The sequence below is a fragment of the Poromitra crassiceps genome (assembly GCF_964638095.1).
Source record: "Poromitra crassiceps genome assembly, chromosome: 6".
Classification (NCBI taxonomy): domain Eukaryota; kingdom Metazoa; phylum Chordata; class Actinopteri; order Beryciformes; family Melamphaidae; genus Poromitra; species Poromitra crassiceps.
In genome coordinates this window covers 23,349,087-23,372,256 of record NC_139627.1, presented here as the reverse complement: position 1 = coordinate 23,372,256, position 23,170 = coordinate 23,349,087, and the positions used below count along the sequence as shown (strand labels likewise).

Here is a 23,170-nt window from a genome sequence, read left to right as displayed (position 1 = left end):
GCCAGAAAACCAGTAGGACGGCCATGACAATGCTATTCTTATTGATGTTTTCAGCTTCACAATGCACACGTGTCATATTTCATCTGTGCTACTGTTGGACCAAAACCAAAAGCTCCACGTATTGTTTGGCCTTTTTTTTTATGTGGGTATGGAAACGTACTAGACATAATAGGTTGTGGGCGCAGCTGGTACTGACGGAAATTAGGCTTGACAGACTGTCATCATCCCTAAAAACTCTTACATCACAAGTAAAGTTGATTTATCCAGATCCATACGTCAAAATGCAACTCTAGCCTTGTGTCTTCCTAACTGACATCCTGTGTTGACAGGTGTGGGAGAGGAAGTAATCACTAAACCAAAGGTATTTCTTTCATTGTGGCTTTTTGACCACACCTGATTTTTGTCTCAATGCGATACGGCTTTTGTTTTCCTTGATAAATCCATTCCGCTTTCCGAACAAAAAACACCATATAAATCAAGAGATGCGTAATCCGTTCCGAGAATATGCAGCGTTCTTTTTTACTTTTCCCTGTGGACACAACGTGATAACACTCAGCTATAGCACTGACTCTGCCTTTCCCCTGTGGATCCTACACACATAACAGATTGCATTGTGAGTTTTCCCTGTGGAGACCCACGCCTATACATCAATATGTTTGTATAATGTGTTGCTTGGAGCAGCTCTATAGTCTTTTCCCTCAGGAAAGTCCCCTCTTGTAGAACAGTCATTTGCACTTGCTTTTGATTTCTCACCAGACTCACTACTGAGTATTACAGACACACTAGACCCTACACAATATTCTTTATCTTTCCACTAAGAATATTCCATCTTTTATATTGTGGGCTACAGGTAGAGTCATTGGGGTGAGATTCGAAATGTGACCAGGGTTGGCTATGATTTATGTCAGAAAAGGTGGGTAGACCATAGACAGAAAACAGTGCTGTACAGTATCTCTATGGGTTAAACAGTAATAATACATATATAAGTGATGTTTTATAGTGCTTGTGCACAAGGGTAGAAGTAACCAATTACATTTACTCAAATTACTGTAATGGAGCAAGTTTTTGTGTACTTGTACTTTTTTGAGTATTTCTGAAAAGTCAATAATACTTTTGTATGTTTCTGCTGAAGTAGGCTATTGGCAACCTTTTAAACCACATCCATACAGAGTATAGCCTACTGTAAATTGTGTGGAGCTCCATAATAAGCATCACAAACTGGACCAATGAAAACCAAAGCCAGCTCTATCACATGGGCAACCTGAGCATGAAGGGGCCCTCCGTTTTTTGTTTTTTAGTCGGGCTCCTGTCAGGCTCCACAGAACTATGACACAAATCTAAGACTAATGAAAGAAAAATGGTTTCCAAGAAGATTTTGAAAATTTTGGGTGGCTAATCTGGCCTTGATAAACACTGACAAATTGTGCAGCCATTCACAGTGAGAAGAGGAATCTGACTTAATAATTATTGTGTAATTTTCAAATTAAAATAATCTCGTTTGAGTCAAATTATTCTCCTTCCTAAACATAATAATAATAAAAACAAACAAACTTGAGGACATATTTTTCCACCAGCATACTTGTAGCCTAGCCTAAAATATGAGCAATGTACTACTGCTTCTACTCAAGCTACTCTTTCCACCACTGTGTGTGCATGCTCCCATGACAGACAGGTTGCAGTAGAGGACACGCCCCTCACACAGACTTACCTGCACATCCATTCAGGTAGAGGCAGGCGCTCAGAGCAGCTGGAGCCGAGCAGCAGAGAGGGACTGGAGCACAGGCTTGCACTGCAGTTCGCGTACAGGATCACTTTATTGGACGGCCATTTGCATCTGGTTTTCTTCCCATTACCAACTGATGGAGAGGGCCACCTGCTAGGAGCCACCTAGCGTCATGCCCCCCTCACCAGCCCGCCAATCTACTGTTGGATTACAATCACTTTGACCAATTCATTAAGAGGACACACCAACCAGGTAGGTCCAGCTTGACTGGGGCGCTATAGTCTAATGTGTTATGTGTGAAATGTCATAGACTAAACTAACTTCATCAAGTCACAGTCTGCCAGATGAGAGTTCAGCCAGTACGACGCCGCCTATACACTGGGATCACGTTGAGGACAAATCACTAGCCTTGTAGGCTAATATTAGCCTAGCCTATTCTTAATAGGGACTTGAGTGTGTCTGGGGTATTCAATATTGAGTTTATGATGATTATATATATTTTTTTAAATCACTAAACTCTATGATATTCTTTTAGCAAATTGGTGACACTAGAAAGTAGGCTAAGTTAGGAGTTTATAGTGCTATAGCCTACTATAAGTTTTTCTGTGGTAGTTGTATAAAATTTAACTTGTAGCAGTTCCATAATAATGTTGCTGTGATTTTTGTAGTATTATTCGAAAATGTAAGCTTATCACAGGATGACTACATTTAAGCCTATTATAAAGATCCAATTAGTCAATCATTATCATGCATCCATTAACTGAATAGCCTACATTCATCATTCAATAACTGATTATTCCATTAATTGAATAGGCCTATATTATTATAGACTTAATGAATGACTAAATAGATCTTGATCTTGAGGGTGAGAGATAGCAGGTCAACAGTAGGCTATATGCCACATCTGGTAGGCTACATCTGAAAGCTGGCAACCTGAAGATTAATTTGAGATGAAGCTCAGCACTGTCAGGTTTTTGTAGTCACAAATATGTAATACACATTGTTTTGTTAGACATCTATCCAAATGATGAAAGGTTAGAGTGTTTAAGGGCTTAAAACATTCTCAATTATGTCTCCTAAGTTGTTGCAGCAATTTTTGGGTATATACCATTTGGTATTTTTGACCACATGAGAATTGATAGAAAAAAAATCTAAAATCCCTTTAAAATAACACCAAGACCTTGGGGACCACTATAGAAAAATGCATGCTATGATTTGGTATCAAACAACTTGGAGATTCCTGTAAGAATTGCATTTTTGCAGATTGGGTGGCAGCACTAACAGCACTTCTGTACTGGAAATTATTTTATAGTTAGGTTGAGTTTAAAAAAATGGCTTCACTTCACTGCAATCAAATATGGTGGCTCAGTGGTTAGCCCTGTTGCCTCCCAGCAAGAAGGTCCCGGGTTCGAACCCCGGTCCGTCCCTGGTCCTTTCTGTGTGTTCTTCTCCCCGTGTTCGAGTGGGTATCCTCCGGGTGCCCCGCTTTCCTCCCACCATCAAAGACGTACCGTATATTAGGGTTAATACTCCTGTCAGTGCCCGTTAAGTTAACTAACTTAACTTAATGACATGTACAGTATGTTAGGCTTAATACTCCTGTCAGTGCCCCTTAAGTTAACTAACTTAACTTAATGACATGTACAGTATGTTAGAGTTAATACTCCTGTCAGTGCCCTTAACTTAACTTAACTTAAAGACATGTACAGTATATTAGGGTTAATAGTCCTAGTAGAGGATGGATGAAATACAGAGTATAAATGTCCCCATGGGGACAATAATGGATAACTTAACTTAAATTAACTTAACTTACTATGGGGACTAACATCATCACACATGAATACAATTGAGCTCATTGAATCCACAAGAGTCTCAGCTTTCCTTACCCAATTTATACCATTCCATGACTGTTATATGGACCGTTATATACCGCCGTATACTGAGGTGACGCCGTCACCCCAGTATACATAAATATTAAAATAGAATAGGAGAAAATAACACATTTATACTATGCAAAAAGAGCTGCATGGTTTTTGCCAAAAACTGCATGGGATTAGCATAAAGTGGGCATGTCTGTAAAGGGGAGACTCATGGGTACCCATAGAACCCATTCTCATTCAGATATCTTGAGGTGAGAGGTCAAGGGACCCCTTTGAAAATGGCCATGTCAGTTTTTCCCTCGCCAAAATTTAGCCTAACTTTGGACTGGAGTGTTATTTAGCCCCCTTCCCGACAAGCTAGCATAACATGGTTGGTTAAAAATGAGCCCACTACAGCCTACGAAAGACAATATCAACCGCGGATGTCCAAATAGTGGTAGGGACAAGTAAGGTCGAATGTCCAATTGTCCATACCATAAATTACACCCATGCTACTACTCACAATAGCCTTTACATTAATCAATATAATTCACGTTCATACATTTGTTTATGATGCCAAATTTGCCAATACAGTTGAAGTCAGAAGTTTGCATACACTCAGGTTTTTTTAACCACTCCCCAGATTTCATGTTAACAAACTATAGTTTGGCAAGTCGGTTAGGACATCTACTTTGTGCATGACACAAGTCATTTTTCCAGCAATTATTTACAGGCAGATTATTTCACTTAACAATTAACAATTAACTACAACTATATAACAATTCCAGTGGGTCAGAATTTTACATACACTAAGTTGACTGTGACTTTAAACAGCTTGGAAAATTCCAGAAAAGGATGTCATGGCTTTAGAAGCATCTGTTAAGTTAAGTTATCCTTTATTTATCCCCTTGGGGAAATTCATCCTCTGCATTTGACCCATCCTCTACTAGGAACCTTCCTAGAACTAGGAGCAGTGGGCAGCCACTGTGCAGCGCCCGGGGACCAACTCCAGTTCTTTTTGCCAGTACCTTGGTCAGGGGCACTGACAGGAGTATTAACCCTAACATACATGTCTTTCTTTGATGGTGGGAGGAAACCGGAGCACCCGGAGAAAACCCACACAAACACGGGGAGAACATGCAAACTCCACACAGAAAGGACCTGGGACGGACCGGGGTTCGAACCCGGGACCTTCTTGCTGTGAGGCAACAGTGTTAACCACTGAGCCACCGTGCCGTCCATCTGATAGGCTAATTGACATCATTTGAGTCAATTGGAGTTGTACATATCCAGTGAATAATTCTATTGAACTGCCAGTTTATGAATGAGATGAAATGTGATTTTCACATGATGTGCGTTTCTGTCAGCCTCTTCCCTGATGGCCTTCTTCCATCAGCTGCGACTCCTCCTCTGGAAGAACAGCCTCGGCGTCATCAGACAGCCAGTAAGTCACATCCAATCACACTGGCGCTTTCTTATTAGCATAACACAAAAATCCACATTGAAAACAAACAATTTGTTACCTGGTGGCCAGTGATGCATATCTATATTAAATAAATAAATAAATAAATAATCACAACCACTTTTTCACCAAATGCAATAAAAGTACATTATTTCTTTATTGTTATTGGTGTGGAGAGAAATCAAGAATTGTCCCTGTAGTGCAGTAGATTCCCTGCCTACCAACACGAGGGTTGCAGGTTCAAGCCCATGTTACCTCTGGCTTGATTGGGCGTCCGTACATGAACAATTGGCTGTGTCTGCGGGTGGGAAGCCGGATTAAGGGTATGATTCCTGGTCACTGCACTAGTGCCTCCTCTGGTCAGCCTGTTTGGGGGAAGGGGAACTGGGGGGAATAGCGTGATCCTCCCACACACTACGTCCTGCTGGTGAAACGCCTCACTGTCAGGTGAAGAGAAGTGTCTGGCGACTGCACATGTATCAGAGGAGGCATGTGCTAGTCTACGGCTCTCCCCAGATCGGCAGAGGGGGTGGAGCAGCGACTGGGACACCCTAGCATGGAATTGGCCAAGTACAACAATTGGGGAGAAAAACAGGATTTTTCTTTAGTGATATTGAACCATGAATCAAAATGTATATGGGAAATCAACTCATTGTATATTGAATATCAGTGCTATGCTGTTTTCTTATGCATCTGTTGTGTCTTGTAGGGATGGTCGTTGACTCTCATCATCTGGCCCCTGGTCATCTTCATCATCCTGGCGGTCACCCGCAACCAGTTTCCCTCTCAGATGAGAGATGCATGTAGGTGTCGTTATTTGCACTCTAAAACTGGAAGTGGTGATCTTCATGATCTTGATGCATGAAGAGAAGACTTGAGACTTGACTTGACCTGGGTTCTGGTGACTTGGTAGTTGACTGAAGTGTGCTTTGATGACTTGAAAGGGGTTCTGAAGTCTTGACCTGAGATCTTGTGTTTGGTGTAAATGACTTAGTTTGAAAAGTGACGAGATTTGTTCCAGCAGACGTCGGTTTTCTGAATTTGTATGGAATCATTGAATTTATTGAAGTGGACACTAATTATAGAAATCGAACTCATGATGCTCTTACCAAGTTTTTATCCTATTTAAACCATATTGCATTGGGAAAGACCTATATATTTAGTTTTCTTTTAGATATCAAATTGATACTGGACTCGACCTGGACTTGTCAAATGTCAAGTTGTAATCAATTATGGGCCGTATTGTAATTACAGAGGAATATTACGATTTCATCTGTTCTCTCTGTCGGTGTACAGTCTTTCTTCAGAGTGTTAGCAAATATTTATTGGCAGTCATCCCTTTGAAAACACCTAAAACAGGCTCAACATGTTATCATAGTATGCTTTCAGATTAGTCGGAGGACCATTAGTCACAATGGCAACTTGTGATGAAGACAAACTTTTTGTTTGTTTGGCGTCTCAGAAAATAAATAGCGATCTCTGCATACCGCAGCCGGGGACATTCCGGTTTCACAAACAAACCTGAATGGTGAACCTCTATGGTGCGTGCCTGTCCCCTATCTCTAGGGGATTAATAAAGTACTCTATATATCTATCTATCTATCTATCTATCTATCTATCTATCTATCTATCTATCTATCTATCTATCTATCTATCTATCGATCTATCTACTCATGCCCGTAACTACCATTTTCTTTTTTAGAAAAATAGCCCCAGCCCCCAGATCTATTCATCTGTCATTGATGTCATTGAAATCCTCATAAATCACATGATATATGACATAGTTGATCAGAAATTCAACAATTTGCTTCCTCTCTGTGTGCTATATAGAAGGAAGAGACATAACTCACCACAACGTTCAAATTTTGCATTGGGGCTAGACTTTGGGGACAGTTCTATTGAAGTGAATGGGCAAGTAACTCCCCTATAAGTTATGTTTGTGTAGATGGGCCATTGTATTTAATTGAGCAGTATTCTGCCATATGTGACCTGTATGCAGAATATATAGTATGTGGGGAGACATTTATTTTTTGTATCATTGTAAAGCAACAGCACAGTAAAGAGGATATTAATCTAATATGATGTCTGTAGTTCTTTATAGATCTAGCCTCTTAATTTAGCTCTCAAAGTGCACCAGATTGAAGCATTTTACTTTAAAATGGACAACATTTTCGAACCGGGGACCCACCACGCCGCCCTAAATATCCTCCGTATTTCTCAAACCCTGGCTACGGCCATGTCTCTACTGCATTAACACAGTGTTTGTGCTTTTACTTTTAAATTGACTAAGTGCTTATTACTTGCAACAAATAGCAGTTGGGAGTTAGATGCCTTGCTCAAGGGCTTTGGAGAGTTCTCCAAGCTCAGTTCTCTAAGTGATTATCAAACCTTTTCATATCAAGGACCCTCATTTAGTCCACATTAGGGCCCCATTTGATTAGATTTTACCTCTCAGTCCCAAATTGGATTTTATTTTTTACTGTTAGATAATGATTTTGTCCAGAATCCCATGACTATCTGAGGGATAATAGTGAAACTATGATCAAAACAGTCATTATTCTACATTCTTAACTTGTTGTAAATTAAATAATGGCGAAGTTGAACATTTCATCAAATTGCCAGGGGGCCTGGAACCTCCTCAAGGAGCCCTGGTGGTCCCCAGGCCCTATTGAGAACCATTGCTCTCACAATTAATTACAACCTTGTCTCCTATATTTATGCCAAGTCTCTTTGAATAAGAGCATTAGTTAAATGAAAAGAAGCTCCTAGCTTTATCCAAGGTGTGACACCGTTTGACCCTCCCACTTTTGTCCCTGCATTTTTAGTTTTTTTTTGATGGATCAAATTCAATAGATGTAACGTGATGAGCCAACTTGCCCTAATGCAAAACCCCAGAGAGTCAATCTGAACAATGCGTCATGTGAACGCAGCTTGTGTGTGTTTTTTTCCATTCTTCGTGGAAGCTGACATAGTAGTGGACCGCACCCCAAACAGGCAACAACGCTGAACCAGATCCCCCTGATAGAGTGATGAGCAGTAGAGGCTGCAACCAGGTAGTGTGACAGCCTTGTGACCCACTGTGCTACAGACACAGCAGTCTAATGAGCCCTCAGTCTGGGAGAAGCTTTCAAAATGGGTCACTGTCTTTCACAGAGATGGTGCTTCTACAGCAGATAATGTAGGTCTGACAGAAATAAGCTATAATAGGTGGCCATCAACCCACTCCTGGCACCTCCCATCATTGTTTTGGAGGCAGGTGCTGAGATTTCATGGTTGGAAAACAACTTCCGAAGTTGGAAAGATGTAAATTAGCTTGAAGCTATAATCTGGTGCAAGGCATCTCATTGTTCTTTACTGAGAATGATTAATGTACATGCACACTGGCCCTGCCAAATAAACCAAATACAATAAAAATAAAGAACACGTTTTGTTCTTGTGCAACATAAATGGACAAGTAACTGTTAAGCACAAAGTGTGACATTCTGCTATACTGTAGGTTTTGCTGCCTCTCCACTTTTCATTCATGGACTGTAATGAGTGCCAGTTTAAATCAGAGATATTAGAAGAGAGGAGATAATATATGTATTGTAGCCAGTTTGAGATCAAATGATTAGATGGGGAGCAAATAAGATCCAGGTTTTGTGTCATTTGAATTCCAGCGATGCCAATCTTCAACATCGTTCTGTGTGAGAAAATTTATATAAATTTGTAACAGTGTTTTGTGAGCGTTTTTGTAATTTCAGTATGTTGGCGCTCCATTGATGTAAATTGCTCTCTTCAACACCCGGCATCCGGGTAGTGTAGTGGTAGATTCCCTGCCTACCAACACGTGTTAGCTCCGGCTTGGTCGGGTCGCCTGTTCAGGGCGGAAGGGAACTAGTGGGAATAGAGTGATCCTCCCACGTGCTACGTCCTGCCGGTGAAGCTCCCCGCTGTCAGGTGAAAAGAAGCGACTGGCAACTGCACATGTATCGGAGGAAGCATGTGTGTGTCTGTCTCCCGCTGTCCCCAGATCGGCAGAGGGAGTGGTTCAGCGACTGGGGCAGCAGGGGGAATTGGCCAGGTACAATTGGGGAGAAAATGGGGGGCAAAATCAGAAAATAATAATAATAATAATAATAAAAAAACATTTGTTTGCTATGTACAGTACTTTGCTGTTTGAGTGTATGTGGCGGACCAGAGTGTGCGGCGGCAGCCTGCAGTTTTGAGCTGAATCACGTCTTCAAAGGCAGGGCACGTTTATGTACTCGAGGCTTCATAATGACTTTAGTTATGATAAAGTGAGGTTAGGCACTGTTTACCAAGCTCTTAACCTCCCACCAGGAAACACGTTGCATAAAGACAAAGCTTTGGTTTCTGATGGAATATAACAGGAATGAATAGATAGCATGCAGTAAGCTCAGTTTTCATGGCCTTGACTGACAGGAACCTGCTTTTTTATGCCTTTCACCTCTTTTACTCTTTGTTCAGGATGAATGTTTTCTTATGAGGAATATGTTTCTTCTTCTACTCCACCGCTGAACAATGAATGGTCTCTGTATTCAACTCTGTATTCAATGTCAGTGCTTTTCAATACACTCTATTGAAAACACTCTCAAGCCATACTCAAATTTCAAATATGTTTACACTGTAATATAAGTTTTTTGCCACTTTAGGTACAGTATCTAGACTCAAGAAGAAATGGTAACACTTTACTTGAATTGCTCATAAGGCATTATTAGGCACCGTAAGCACATTAATCACATTGAGTGCATGATATAAATAGTATAATTATAGCACAATGTGCAAAACATTCAGGGGGTTTAGTAGTACTTAGGGTGACTGATATTCATATTAAAATGAATGACATTTTCTGATGTCTATTTCAGAGGTTTTCAAAGTGGTAGGTGGGCCTCCCCAGGGCGGCTCCAAGCAGTTTCAGGGGAGGCTCAGTGAATGAAAGTGAAAAAAATATCACATTAGTTATTATTATTGGTTATCAAAAGGAGATCACATAGAATAGCCTAAATGGGTGTGATTTGGTAGTTTTCCCCCACTTTCCTCATTTGTTGAGTGTCTATGCGGGATAAATAATCACGATCCCATAGGCATCGAGGAATTGAGCAAGCAGGGCGCCTTCTTCCAAACTTTGTTTGGGGGAGGCCCAAAGTCTCAGACTTTGAAAACCCTTGATCTATATTAAACGTGTATCCGTGCAGTGCAGTAACAGACTAACAGCACAGTAACTAAAACTCTTTCTTGTCTTTTGTAGGCTATGTGGGACCCCTTCACTGCAGTAACAAATTAACAGTACAGTAACAGTTTTGTCTTGTCTTTCACATGCTATGTGGGACCCCTTCACTGCAGTAACAGACTAACAGTACAGTAACAGTCTTGTCTTGTCTTTCACAGGCTATGTGGGACCCCTTCACTGCAGTAACAGACTAACAGTACAGTAACAGTCTTGTCTTGTCTTTCGCAGGCTATGTGGGACCCCTTCACTGCAGTAACAAATTAACAGTACAGTAACAGTTGTGTCTTGTCTTTCGCAGGCTATGTGGGACCCCTTCACTGCAGTAACAAATTAACAGTACAGTAACAGTTTTGTCTTGTCTTTCGCAGGCTATGTGGGACCCCTTCACTGCAGTAACAGACTAACAGTACAGTAACAGTCTTGTCTTGTCTTTCGCAGGCTATGTGGGACCCCTTCACTGCAGTAACAGACTAACAGTACAGTAACAGTCTTGTCTTGTCTTTCACAGGCTATGTGGGACCCCTTCACTGCAGTAACAGACTAACAGTACAGTAACAGTCTTGTCTTGTCTTTCGCAGGCTATGTGGGACCCCTTCACTGCAGTAACAAATTAACAGTACAGTAACAGTTTTGTCTTGTCTTTCGCAGGCTATGTGGGACCCCTTCACTGCAGTAACAGACTAACAGTACAGTAACAGTCTTGTCTTTCACAGGCTATGTGGGACCCCTTCACTGCAGTAACAGACTAACAGTACAGTAACAGTCTTGTCTTGTCTTTCACAGGCTATGTGGGACCCCTTCACTGCAGTAACAGACTAACAGTACAGTAACAGTCTTGTCTTCCACAGGCTATGTGGGACCCCTTCACTGCAGTAACAGACTAACAGTACAGTCACAGTCTTGTCTTCCACAGGCTATGTGGGACCCCTTCACTGCAGTAACAGACTAACAGTACAGTCACAGTCTTGTCTTTCACAGGCTATGTGGGACCCCTTCACTGCAGTAACAGACTAACAGTACAGTCACAGTCTTGTCTTTCACAGGCTATGTGGGACCCCTTCACTGCAGTAACAGACTAACAGTACAGTCACAGTCTTGTCTTTCACAGGCTATGTGGGACCCCTTCACTGCAGTAACAGACTAACAGTACAGTCACAGTCTTGTCTTTCACAGGCTATGTGGGACCCCTTCACTGCAGTAACAGACTAACAGTACAGTTACAGTCTTGTCTTTCACAGGCTATGTGGGACCCCTTCACTGCAGTAACAGACTAACAGTACAGTCAGTCTTGTCTTTCACAGGCTATGTGGGACCCCTTCACTGCAGTAACAGACTAACAGTACAGTCACAGTCTTGTCTTTCACAGGCTATGTGGGACCCCTTCACTGCAGTAACAGACAGTACAGTAACAGTCTTATCTTGTCTTTTGCAGGCTATGTATGTGGGACCCCTTCACTGCAGTAACAGACAGTACAGTAACAGTCTTATCTTGTCTTTTGCAGGCTATGTGGGGCCCCGGAACCTACCCAGCACAGGCTTCTTCCCTTTCCTGCAGACCCTCATGTGCAACGTAGACAGCAACTGCCATAACAAATCACGCCTGGGGTACCCCCACGCATCCAAGACCAAACATGGTTCCGGAAGGTACAGTACCTACGCTCATCATTTGGGTTTTTACATTATCTGTTATGTACTGGGTCTGGGCTAAGTCTTAGGGTGGTTTCACACTGGGGACCCAGTACCGTTTCCATGCACACTTGTCCCCAAATTGAGTGTGTGAACGTTGCGTTCCTTGCCCTGGCACGCAACAGTACCGTGACAGGGTCCACTTGAAAAGGTGGTCTGGGGAACGCTTGGGTGGGCCCGGGGATGGAACACTTGCGAATGTGAACGCCAACTGTACCGAACCACGTAGACAACACACAGGCGAGGATACACTCCAGGTAGACAACACACAGGCGAGGATACACTCCAGGTAGACAACACACAGGTGAGGATACACTCCAGGTAGACAACACACAGGCGGGGATACACTCCAGGTAGACAACACACAGGCGAGGATACACTCCAGGTAGACAACACACAGGTGAGGATACACTCCAGGTAGACAACACACAGGCGAGGATACACTCCAGGTAGACAACACACAGGCGAGGATACACTCCAGGTAGACAACACACAGGCGAGGATACACTCCAGGTAGACAACACACAGGCGAGGATACACTCCAGGTAGACAACACACAGGCGAGGATACACTCCAGCCATAGTTGATGACGTAAGGCACGGTGGGGAGCGTGGCTCCGCCCGTTGCGATCAAGTTTTCTCTCCCAGACGGGTCCAGACCCGTCTCTTCTATGTCTGGGTTTGAGCCTGGCTCAGGTCTTGAAGCTCGCGTTGATACAGGCGCACTGGCAAGAGTGCGATGGAGGTCCCTTCCCACACTAAGTGGCCAGGATAATGTTTAGTTTTACTATCAATGTAGCCACCATGACTGAGACTGTTAGTGTGTTCAATCACCTCTGGCCGGAGTTTCTGCAAATGTTGAATGATTCCGATGTGGAATAAATAGCACCCCCTGCTGTCATGTGGTGTATGAGCCGCAGGAGTGGTTAACACGTTGAGTGCCATGGACGAGATATCTCGTCTTACATAATCCAACCGTTGAGTGCCAAAGACGAGATATCTCGTCTTACATAAACATTTTTTTTTTTTGACGGTGGGACATCAATCAACCCCTTTTACGTCTTCTATATCAATATTGGAGGAAGAGAATGTGTATAATCTATTTTACCGACCACTAAGTGGCGACAGTTCTCTCCAGACAGAGAGAAAGCCACAGCCACGGGTCCGCTGGAGAAAGCCAGTCTAATTTTCAAGGAAATAGCTGGGCGAAAACTCTTTCGATTTCACACACACACACACACACACACACACACACACGCGCGCGCACGCACACACACACACACTCGAGTACCTTTGCGCATAAATAAGACCAGAATCGCAAAAGCTTCTTCAAAGCTCTCAGCCGACACCTCAAGAAACGAACGAGCCAGTTTTACAGTCCAGACTGCCCGAGAGCGGCCGCGGAGCCTCCTCCCTCCGCAGCACAGACGGAGGGAGGAGTTTGGAGACACACACACACACACACACACACACACACACACACACACACACACACACACACACACACACACACACACACACACACACACACAATACAGTATACAGACTTGCCCAAGGGCACCCATAATCACAGGCACGTGAGGTGGTTCTAAAAATCCATTTATCTCTAAACTCTCTGAAAATCTCTGAAACCATGCTGTACTCAACGGCTAATATCTACATAACTACTAACTCTGCAAACTAACTCTTTTAGACAGAGAAAGCACACATTCTATTAGTTCTTTTTAGATGATTGGTGTTCACGAAGTCTTAACAGAAAAGAATCCTCGGCTCTTGTAAAATGAGCCAGAATCCTCAAAAAAAAACCTGGCACAACTTACCTACAGGATTGAAAAAACGGCTGGCACTCAATGTGTTAAAAGTAAGATCTGTGTCAGTCTGCATTCTTCCACGCAAGCTCATCACAATATTGTTTGGGGAGGGTCAATCATATTTTTCAAATCACTTGGGGAGGGTCAAGGAAAAATATATTTAGATCAGAGAAGGGGTACAGCTTTTTATTTCAGAGCACACCAAATCCCTCCAGTGACCCCCCCTTCTAAATAACGAACGGTCCCTAACCCGCCGACCAACTGGGTGTTGGCCAGCGCCTCCTAAAATATCTTGGGCTGAAGCCCGTCGGCTCCACACATGGCTCGAGGTCTCCAAAGCCTCGAACATCTGGAACTGGAACAAACTCTGACTGAACCGTTGAACTGGTCCTACTTATAGCCGAGCCAGTCTGACATCACTGGTGATGTCATAACTCCTCTCACTCCCAGCCAGTGATGTCACACTTAAGACACTTGTGGCACTTGTGATGTCACCGATGGCATTGTGATGTCATCTTGTGGTGATGATGTCATCAGAGAAGTGCCGGCCAGGAGCCCAGCCGGACCCAGAGGCCCGTATATGCCTTGCATGTCAGCCGACGCATCATGGTTGTTGACGTGGAGCATTTGTAACAGTATCATTATAGCCTATGGCTATTTTTGGTAGGCGAAAAGTGTTTAAAATCAACTAACAATCACTAACCACCGTTTGAATTACAAGACATTCAAAATTCACACAATGCATGGGAACACAACAAACAGGTTAGCGATGGAAGTAGTTTGGCTTGTATAAAGCTGTATGCCAATATTCTCCATTGGCCTGGCATTATGTGATTGAAAGGAAAGAGCATGCACCCTTGGGTCACGAGCAAGCGGTCATGACACACCTACAGTAAGCATTGCAGCATCACACATGGGACGGGGTTAGTCATTCTTCATGGAAAAATACCTACAGCAAAGAAGGCCTTCTCACTATACAGGTCACATTACAGTCAGTATACATGTAGAAGGCTTTCACATTACAGTCAGTATACATGTAGAAGGCTTTCACATTACAGTCAGTATACAGGTTGAAGGCTTTCACATTACAGTCAGTATACATGTAGAAGGCTTTCACATTACAGTCAGTATACAGGTTGAAGGCTTTCACATTACAGTCAGTATACAGGTTGAAGGCTTTCACATTACAGTCAGTATACAGGTAGAACACAGGTAGTGTGTGTTATTCTCTTTTCTCATTTGTGACAGGCCCTGGTGTTCTGGGTAACAAGTCGGCCAAGGTCGTTTTTGGTTTTCTTTTGACAGATTATGAAAGTGCAGATTGTAAACTTTCAAATGATGTGTCAGACATTGAAATCTGAAAATAATAGTTGAAGATATGCTTATTTGAATGTTTGTACTCCTAAAAGCAACATTCAGAAAAAAACGCCCTGACAGTTGATGAACAAACTTGATTTGCCCTGAGCAAGCTTAGTTTGCTCACAGATTATTTAGTGATCCTAAAACTGTTGCTTGTTATTGAGTACGCGCTTCAACATCTAAACTTGCCTAATATGAAGAAAAAAATAGCCCATTGTCTCTTTTGGAATTCTTTAGTGTATTCCTTTATTTTTAGCACCGCTCAGACAAGTTACGTAATCCTTTTTGAAACAGAAAACATTTACCTTTACGTCGGCAACGCCTCGGCTGCCTTTGAGGCAGTTCGAGCGTTCAATAAATACCCAGAACATCACTCAAGGGAGACTTTTTTTCCCCTCTGCTTTTGTCACATCAGTTGTTGTATAGTTTCACAGGCGGGTGTGGAGGTGGCACTCCTGTAGGCAAAGGTGATGCGAAAAAAAAAGTTTGGGTACACCTTAACCTGCTCGCGAATGATTTTGTTTGATTATTTCTTTCACCCTTTTGTCCATTTCTGTCACCATACATACCCTTTCCATTTACGTTGGCAGTTATTATATAAGTGATATTATATAAGTAATAAATTAGTTTCTTTGGTCAGACGTTGAGAGTGCCATGAATGCATGAAAGGAACACGAACAATCAAAGCGCCACCATATTGACCATATTCACCATATCCACCCAGCACTCCCGGCAGCTCCAGCTCGCCTCTTCCCCCACCCCTCCCTCCCCCGACACCTCTCTGGATTCGGGAGAGAGATGTCAACAGGCTCTTTAAAAGGCAGAAGTCACGAAAGCCAGCCGGACCTGATTGTCTCATCCTCAGCCCTAAAGCACTGTGCTGACCAGCTGGGGTCATGAAATGGAAAAGTCAGGACAGTCAGTCAGTCAGTCATGGATGCTTAGTGGTTAAAGGGATGTAGCTAGGGATAGGAAGGTGGTAGAGAGTCAGGATTTGAGGGGGTAGGAATAGTGATTAGGGGGATGTGGATGTTGTTGTTGGGGGTAGGGGCCATAGGAATAGGGAGATGGTGGAGAGTCAGGATTCAAGGAGTTGGTAGGAATAGTGGTGAGGGGGATATGGGTGGTGTTGGTGGGGGGTGGTGCTGTGGTGCCGTGGTCTAAAAGGTTTGTGCTTGTTTGGTTCACCATGATTCACCATGATTCACCTGGCCTGTGCACCAGGAGGCACCCAGGAGAGAAGCACTGTTGTGCACAGGGCATCCTCACCTATATGGATACTTTTGGTGTTCATGTTGGGTCAGTTGTCCAATGGGCTACTCTTCCCAAAACTTGGTTTGATCCTTTAAGCAACCAAGACCAGACTTCAACAAATGACTCCACACACCAACACCCAACAGAAGCACTCTCTATCATCTATCCTTGTATCCTTATAATAATGAATTTTGGGGGAAATGGGTGGGGAAATCCTGCATTGTCTCATCCGCTCTTTCTGCCTTTGCATGACAGCTTGAAACTCCTGCCGAAGGGTTCCCCTGTGGCGGACATACTCGAGAAGGGAGGTGTTCTTCGCGCAGCATTGTTCAAGGACTCCAAATACAACGGAGATCCTACAGCGCTGTTAGAGTTCATGGAGATATTGAGTAAGTTATCTTCCTACAATCAGAGACACGTTTTCATAGCATCCTGTGAAGTTTGACTCCTCCAGTTATGGCTGGAGATTAGGTTACATTAAGACCACAGACCCCCTTTTGATAGGATTTTGTCCCGGCAACCATCATACAGTATAGGGATTGACTTTTGTTGAGTTAATATTGAGTTGTATAACTCACACCGTACATGGGAAGATAATACTGGTGAATGAAACCTATGATTACAGTAACCTTTATTTTCTAATTATTTATAGCTTCTCATTTCACTTCCCCAAGCCACTGTTGTCCAGCTTTGTCCACTTCACCACCCCAATTTTTCCTTTTGAAATATTTACATAAGACAATTCAACCTGTTAGCAATGACCAATTTTGCAGTTTTGTTTTATTGACTTAGGTTATATAAGGTGACTATACAATTATGTTAGCATTGTTTAGCTGCAAATCCACTAATAGCAAGCAGTGTTTTAACTATGTGTTTTTGTGTTGAAGGTACAACTCACCAAAGAAAGCCTCATAACGCATCTCTCATGAACGGTGTCAATAGCACTCCTCTGGGAGATCAGGTGGGTATTTTTAAGATAATGTTAGCATTGTTAGCAGCAGATGGATCAGGGGGGTATTATTAAGATAATGTTAGCATTGTTAGCAGCAGATGGATCAGGGGGGTATTATTAAGATAATGTTAGCATTGTTAGCAGCAGATGGACCAGGGGGGTATTATTAAGATAATGTTAGCATTGTTAGCAGCAGATGCATCGGGGGTATTATTAAGATAATGTTAGCATTGTTAGCAGCAGATGCATCAGGGGGGTATTATTAAGATAATGTTAGCATTGTTAGCAGCAGATGCATCAGGGGGGTATTATTAAGATAATGTTAGCATTGTTAGCAGCAGATGCATCAGGGGGGTATTATTAAGATAATGTTAGCATTGTTAGCAGCAGATGCATCAGGGGGGTATTATTAAGATAATGTTAGCATTGTTAGCAGCAGATGCATCAGGGGGGTATTATTAAGATAATGTTAGCATTGTTAGCAGCAGATGGATTGGGGCTTGATTTCTTCCCACCCAGATGAAAAGAGGAAAACACTAACAGGCTTACAGCAAGGCTTCAAAGGCATGTTTCAAATAAAAGCTCTGTTTCTTGTATCACCTTTATTGTATGAGTATAAGTTTTGGGGAATAGTTTGAGGAATATGATAGATTTCTTTCTTGACTTACAAAGTTATCTTTTAAATTGACAAACATCATATGTGTACCTCATGGCGCAATTCAAACAGGATTAAAATAATTATTGTCTCGCGCCATTCACCACAATTCATATTTTTCCAGACGTTGGTGTGTGTAGGCCCTGACAGGAAGGGGAGGGGCTTTGACTCTATCCACCTTATTTCTAGATGCCATGATGACTTACGTGAAATATAGGTGCTTCTTCCGGTGTAATCCTCCCAGCCCCTCCCCCACCCCCCGTGACGTTGCTCACACAGACACAACATACTGTAGCCCGTAGATCTCCGTGAAGGGAGCAACAATCTCCCACAGTTTGACTTCCGGTTTATCGATTTTAACCCTAAACATCCATAGTGTGTAACATCCAGCTTGGCAAAAATCTCATCGATAAATATCCAGAGTTTTTTTCCCAGCGTCTGAGTTTTAACGAGGTAATGCGCCAGCTGCAACAATCAGTCACGTTCTAAACCGGACCTTGTACCCACAATTATTTTACAGCAGGGCATTCAAAAATAAGGTGAAGAGCTGAATGTAACATGAAGTACTTCCTTTCAGTCAATCCTGTACAACTTGTGGGGAATCATACTAAATGTAACAAAAACATTATGACATGGAATGAATACATTAATACAAAAAAATTAAAGGGCAAAGTGCAAAATCTGCATGTTAAATAAAATAATTGTAACATTAAAATAGACATAAAAAAATTGTTTTTATAATGCTGGCGCTTTACATGTTTTTGACCCAGATGCTTGGTGTTATGTGACCGAGGGTGTAATTGTGTGTACTGTGGGGCCTGTATTTGTACAGTCAGGCATGATCTTTGTTAGTAGATAGAGCTGTAGAAATATGTTGTTAGTATACCGGTATTGTAACTGTGAATAATGTGCTTCAGAGGTACAATCACCACTTAGGCTCAGAAAGTCACACTCAGTTGAATTAACCTGTCTAATGAAAAGGATCAGGTTACAGTCTCAATTTATGGACTCGTGGCATATTAAGATAGTCAAGTCAAGTTTATTTGTATAGTCCTAATTCAGAAACTGTATCACCATTATATATATGACGCGCTAATCTGAATATCGATCTTGAGCCATTACTTCCAATGTAATACTGGATACCACGTATCAAAAGTCCTCCAACACCACCACACTTAGTGAACGTTTATTGGTAAATATCATTTGTAAGATATTTGTAACTATACATGACGCAACATTTTCTTCCCCCAAAAAATAAAAATAAAAAATAATTTCTGAAGTGATTGCCTTTATATCACAATGTGAAATAATGCACACCCGTTTATGCCTAGGCCTACTTGTATTAACAAATCTGAATCCACATGCAACCCTTGTAGATGGCATTGGATGCCATGCTGGAGTCAATGAGCCTGTTGAAGAGGACCATCTGCACCTTGGCTCTTCCCATGATGAACACATCCTCCCTCAACACACTCACCTTTGCTTTGGTCACCTTCTGCAAGTCCAATGACACTCTGCTGGAAGTTTCCATCAATACACTCAACAAGGTGTGTGCGTGTGTGCGTGTGTGTGTGTTTGTGAGAGAGAGAGAGAGAGAGAGAGAGAGAGTGTGTGTGTGCATGCATGCATTTGTTGCTGTTATCAGGATAGTGTAATGGCGGTAGCTTCAAATATACACATTTAACTACACACATCTCCAATTTTTACAGCCACGTTGGCTTTGTCGATTCTGAACTTGCCTTACTTACTGGTTGTCAGGTGCTGACAGAGTTGATGCTGAGCAACCCCAGCGAGATGGCGACGGCGGTCGGGATGGGGGTGTTGGTGTACGATCAGCTGCAGAATCAGAGCGCGCTGTGGGAAAGCTTTCTGGCCATTCCCCAGATCCTCTCTCCCACCTCTCTGGACCAAGCATTGGGCGACACAGAGGCACTGCTCACCAACTTACAGGGGTAAGGCACTCTCTGTGAAAGAACAGTGCAAGGGCAGAGGGCAAGGAGCAGTTGCATGCTGACTGAGGAATGAAAAGGGATGATTGAATCAGGCAGAAAAAGGCAGAAAAAGGTGTTTTGCAACCAGTGACCACAATTACATAAAACAGTCAATAAAACCTGAAATACATTTTTATTTTCTTTGCTAATTTTATTTATTCACCCAATTGCTTAAATGCCTAATGTATCCCAGACTTTCTCTTACCATTAAATAGGTGTTGTGGGTCACCCCTTAAGGACCCTGACATCAATGCAGTCTTGAAACACTGAATCCTAGTATTTTTATTTTATTTTATTTACATGTATTTTATTTTATTTTTGACATAGAAAAAAGGTCCAATTTAGACAAAAGACAAAAGAAGGCAAAAAGAACAATAGACCCTTCTCACGGGGGCCATTTTGTGTCGAGAAGCCAGGGTAAACACAGGTGCAAGCAAAACACTAATGAGGGTTTCCAACTTCCATGATTGGAATTTGGAAACCCTCATTAGTGTTTTGCTTGCACCTGTGTTTACCCTGGCTTCTCGACACAAAATGGCCCCCGTGAGAAGGGTCTATCATTGACCACTTCAGCATAAAAGATCAGTATTGGTATTGGCCCCCAAAAAACCATATCGGGCCAGCCCTATTACCATTAGTGCTGTCAGGTGATTGATGCATGGTCTAGTCTAGTGTGTCTCATTATGAAGATGAAATGTTTTTTCCTCACGGTCTCTCTAGTGCTATACATGTCATCCAGAAGAGTCTCCCTGAGTCAGGTGCCTCATTCTCCACGGTGCACACAGGACTTGCTGCAGGCATCAACCTGATCCACTATGTTCAGAAATGGCCTGGCAGAGGTAGCTATGCAACATCACCTGCAGCGTGCATACATTCCTATGTTTCAGCCAAAACATTCCACACTCTTGAAGGTTATTTTTTGAAATGGTATGACAGTAATGCTTTTCCAAAACTCTACACACTAACCACAAATCCTTACACCAAACCAGCAAAGCAGTATACATCTCTTGCAAAAGCAAACAATTCTTGCAAAACTCTTGAAACTCTTAAAACTTTGTTTTTGCGTCAATACAGTACACACAAACCATCATTTAAATAAGCACACAAAGCACCAACCATGCACGATAGTATAAATGAAAAACACATGTGGCTTTTGCTTTTTCTGTGTGCAGGGTATAGCAGTTTGCAGTGAAGTCATGCATGTAGTAAACACACACACACACGAGACACACACACACACAAACACACACACACACACACACGACACACACACACACACACGACACACACACACACACACACACGAAACACACACACACACACACACACACACACACACACACATGACACACGCATTGGCTACAAGTGTTAATGGTTTCAGAGATAGTGCTTATCGTGAGTTACTCCGCGATTCCCACCCCTATTCAAGAATCACTGTAGTGTTTAAGCATTCAAAAAAATAAACCTTTAAGTCATTAATAATCACAGCAGCAGCCGTTAATTCTCTGCTAGTGCAATACATGAACTTGTGCAATACAATATATCAACGTGCAATATTCTTTTACTACCTCAGCAGTATTTTATTATTGTTTTGTTCCTGCTTTTTTTGCCCCCCATCTAGGTGTCAAGTGTCATCTGTTCTTAATGTTGTTGTTGTTGTTTTTTCTCTTAAATGTTTTTTAATTATTTACGTCTGATTTTAATGCACTGTCAGCTGAAGCACTCTTAATTTTGTTGTATGGGGAACTGTGCAATGACAATAAAGGCTATTATTCTATTCTTCTTCTATTCTTCTAATAGATAAGCAGGGTGAATGACAATGTAGTGACAATCATAGGTAATAAGGAGTACTGTGATTAATTTGGTAAATAAAACATTCATTACCCATCTACTACTTTTCTTAAACATCCAGTGTAATGAATTCAACTCACTCAGGGAAAGTTTGATATTGATTTCTAACACAATGAAATTGAGAAATGCAATTTTCAGTTGCACTGGTCCTTCCTGTAATAGGCCAAGTCACGCCTTGGAAAGGAATGACATTCATTTGAAACAACACAGGGAAGGGTAGAGCGTATAGAAAGGCTTTAATCCTACCCTCAGCCGGCCCGGGTTCGAATCAGACCCATGGCCATTTGCGGCATATCATCCATCCCTTCTCTCCTTACCTTTCCTATCTACTTACTATCCTGTCCAATAAAAGTGAAAAATGCCTATTCTAAAACATAGGGAAAATGCCTCATATCTCCTCTGCTGATAAGCCGCCATGGTGCATCGTCTTATAGTTGGATTTGATTCTGCCTAGATGTCTCCATCACGCTTGGCGATGTTGTGACGTTACAGAATGACTCAGTAAGCGAAGTGGTCAGACCTGTTCTACAGAATGTCAGGATACCACTTGACAAGGTATGTACCGCTCTGACTCTTGAAATATCCTACTCACTTATGTATCCAAGAAGTAGACATGTCAAAGCACCAGATTCTTTCTGAGTTGTCATGTGACACAATATCAAGGAAATTCTTACTTTACTCTACATCAGCGTTTCTCAACTGGTGGGTCGCGACCCAAAGGTGGGTCGTGGGGCCGTTTTGATTGGGTCGCGGACATTGGCAAAAAAAAAAGAAAGAAATCACGCTTTTATTTTGAAGGGCACACGAGCCATACCAGGAAGTAGCGCGCGTCAATGTGTCAAGGCTCTTCACTGTTTTACTTGTTTAACAAGCTGAAGCATATGCTCTGCCTGTAATTCAAGAGAAGTCTGCCTTTTCATTTCATATTTAATTTTAGTTCAATTCAGATGATTGAACCTGGATTAGCATGGCCCCAGTTTAATTAAAAGTTATGACCAGTTTAAAGGTCCCATTCAAGCTGTTTTTACTTGTAAATGCATATATACTGCTGTCATCCCTCCCTGTAATGAGTGGTCACAACCTCAGAACTGCCAGAGTTGGATTTGTCCCTATCCAGCTTCCCCCTGCAGTCTCCTTCAAGCCACGCCCCTTACACTCTGTTCCCCCAGACGGGTTAATGTGATGTCACTCGGGTCCTTAAGCATACTGCGCGCAGTCTCTCTCACACAAGCTACCTGCACCAATTTGTCTATAGCCACAAAATTAACACTTCTAGCTGGAGCGACGCCAACTGTACGTGATCCAGCAACTGCGGAGGTGCATTTGGTAAATCTA

The 23,170-nt window shown here is 42.3% G+C and overlaps 1 protein-coding gene across 1 annotated transcript in view; it reads left to right on the top strand.

Annotated features, from left to right (window-relative positions):
* Nucleotides 1-1,773: 1,773 nt before the first annotated feature.
* LOC310777806 (uncharacterized protein) overlaps nt 1,774-23,170 on the top strand; it is a gene marked incomplete at its 3' end in the record, with an annotated part of 38,511 nt that continues 17,114 nt past the window's right edge. Inside the window, exons 1-10 of the mRNA XM_083638163.1 lie at nt 1,774-1,975; nt 4,950-5,026; nt 5,754-5,847; nt 11,780-11,921; nt 16,642-16,775; nt 17,274-17,347; nt 19,370-19,540; nt 19,752-19,945; nt 20,705-20,823; nt 22,290-22,390. Of these exons, the coding sequence (XP_083494289.1) occupies nt 4,961-5,026; nt 5,754-5,847; nt 11,780-11,921; nt 16,642-16,775; nt 17,274-17,347; nt 19,370-19,540; nt 19,752-19,945; nt 20,705-20,823; nt 22,290-22,390 (1,095 nt within the window). The 5' untranslated portion in view covers nt 1,774-1,975; nt 4,950-4,960. The remainder of the gene's footprint in view (nt 1,976-4,949; nt 5,027-5,753; nt 5,848-11,779; nt 11,922-16,641; nt 16,776-17,273; nt 17,348-19,369; nt 19,541-19,751; nt 19,946-20,704; nt 20,824-22,289; nt 22,391-23,170) is intronic.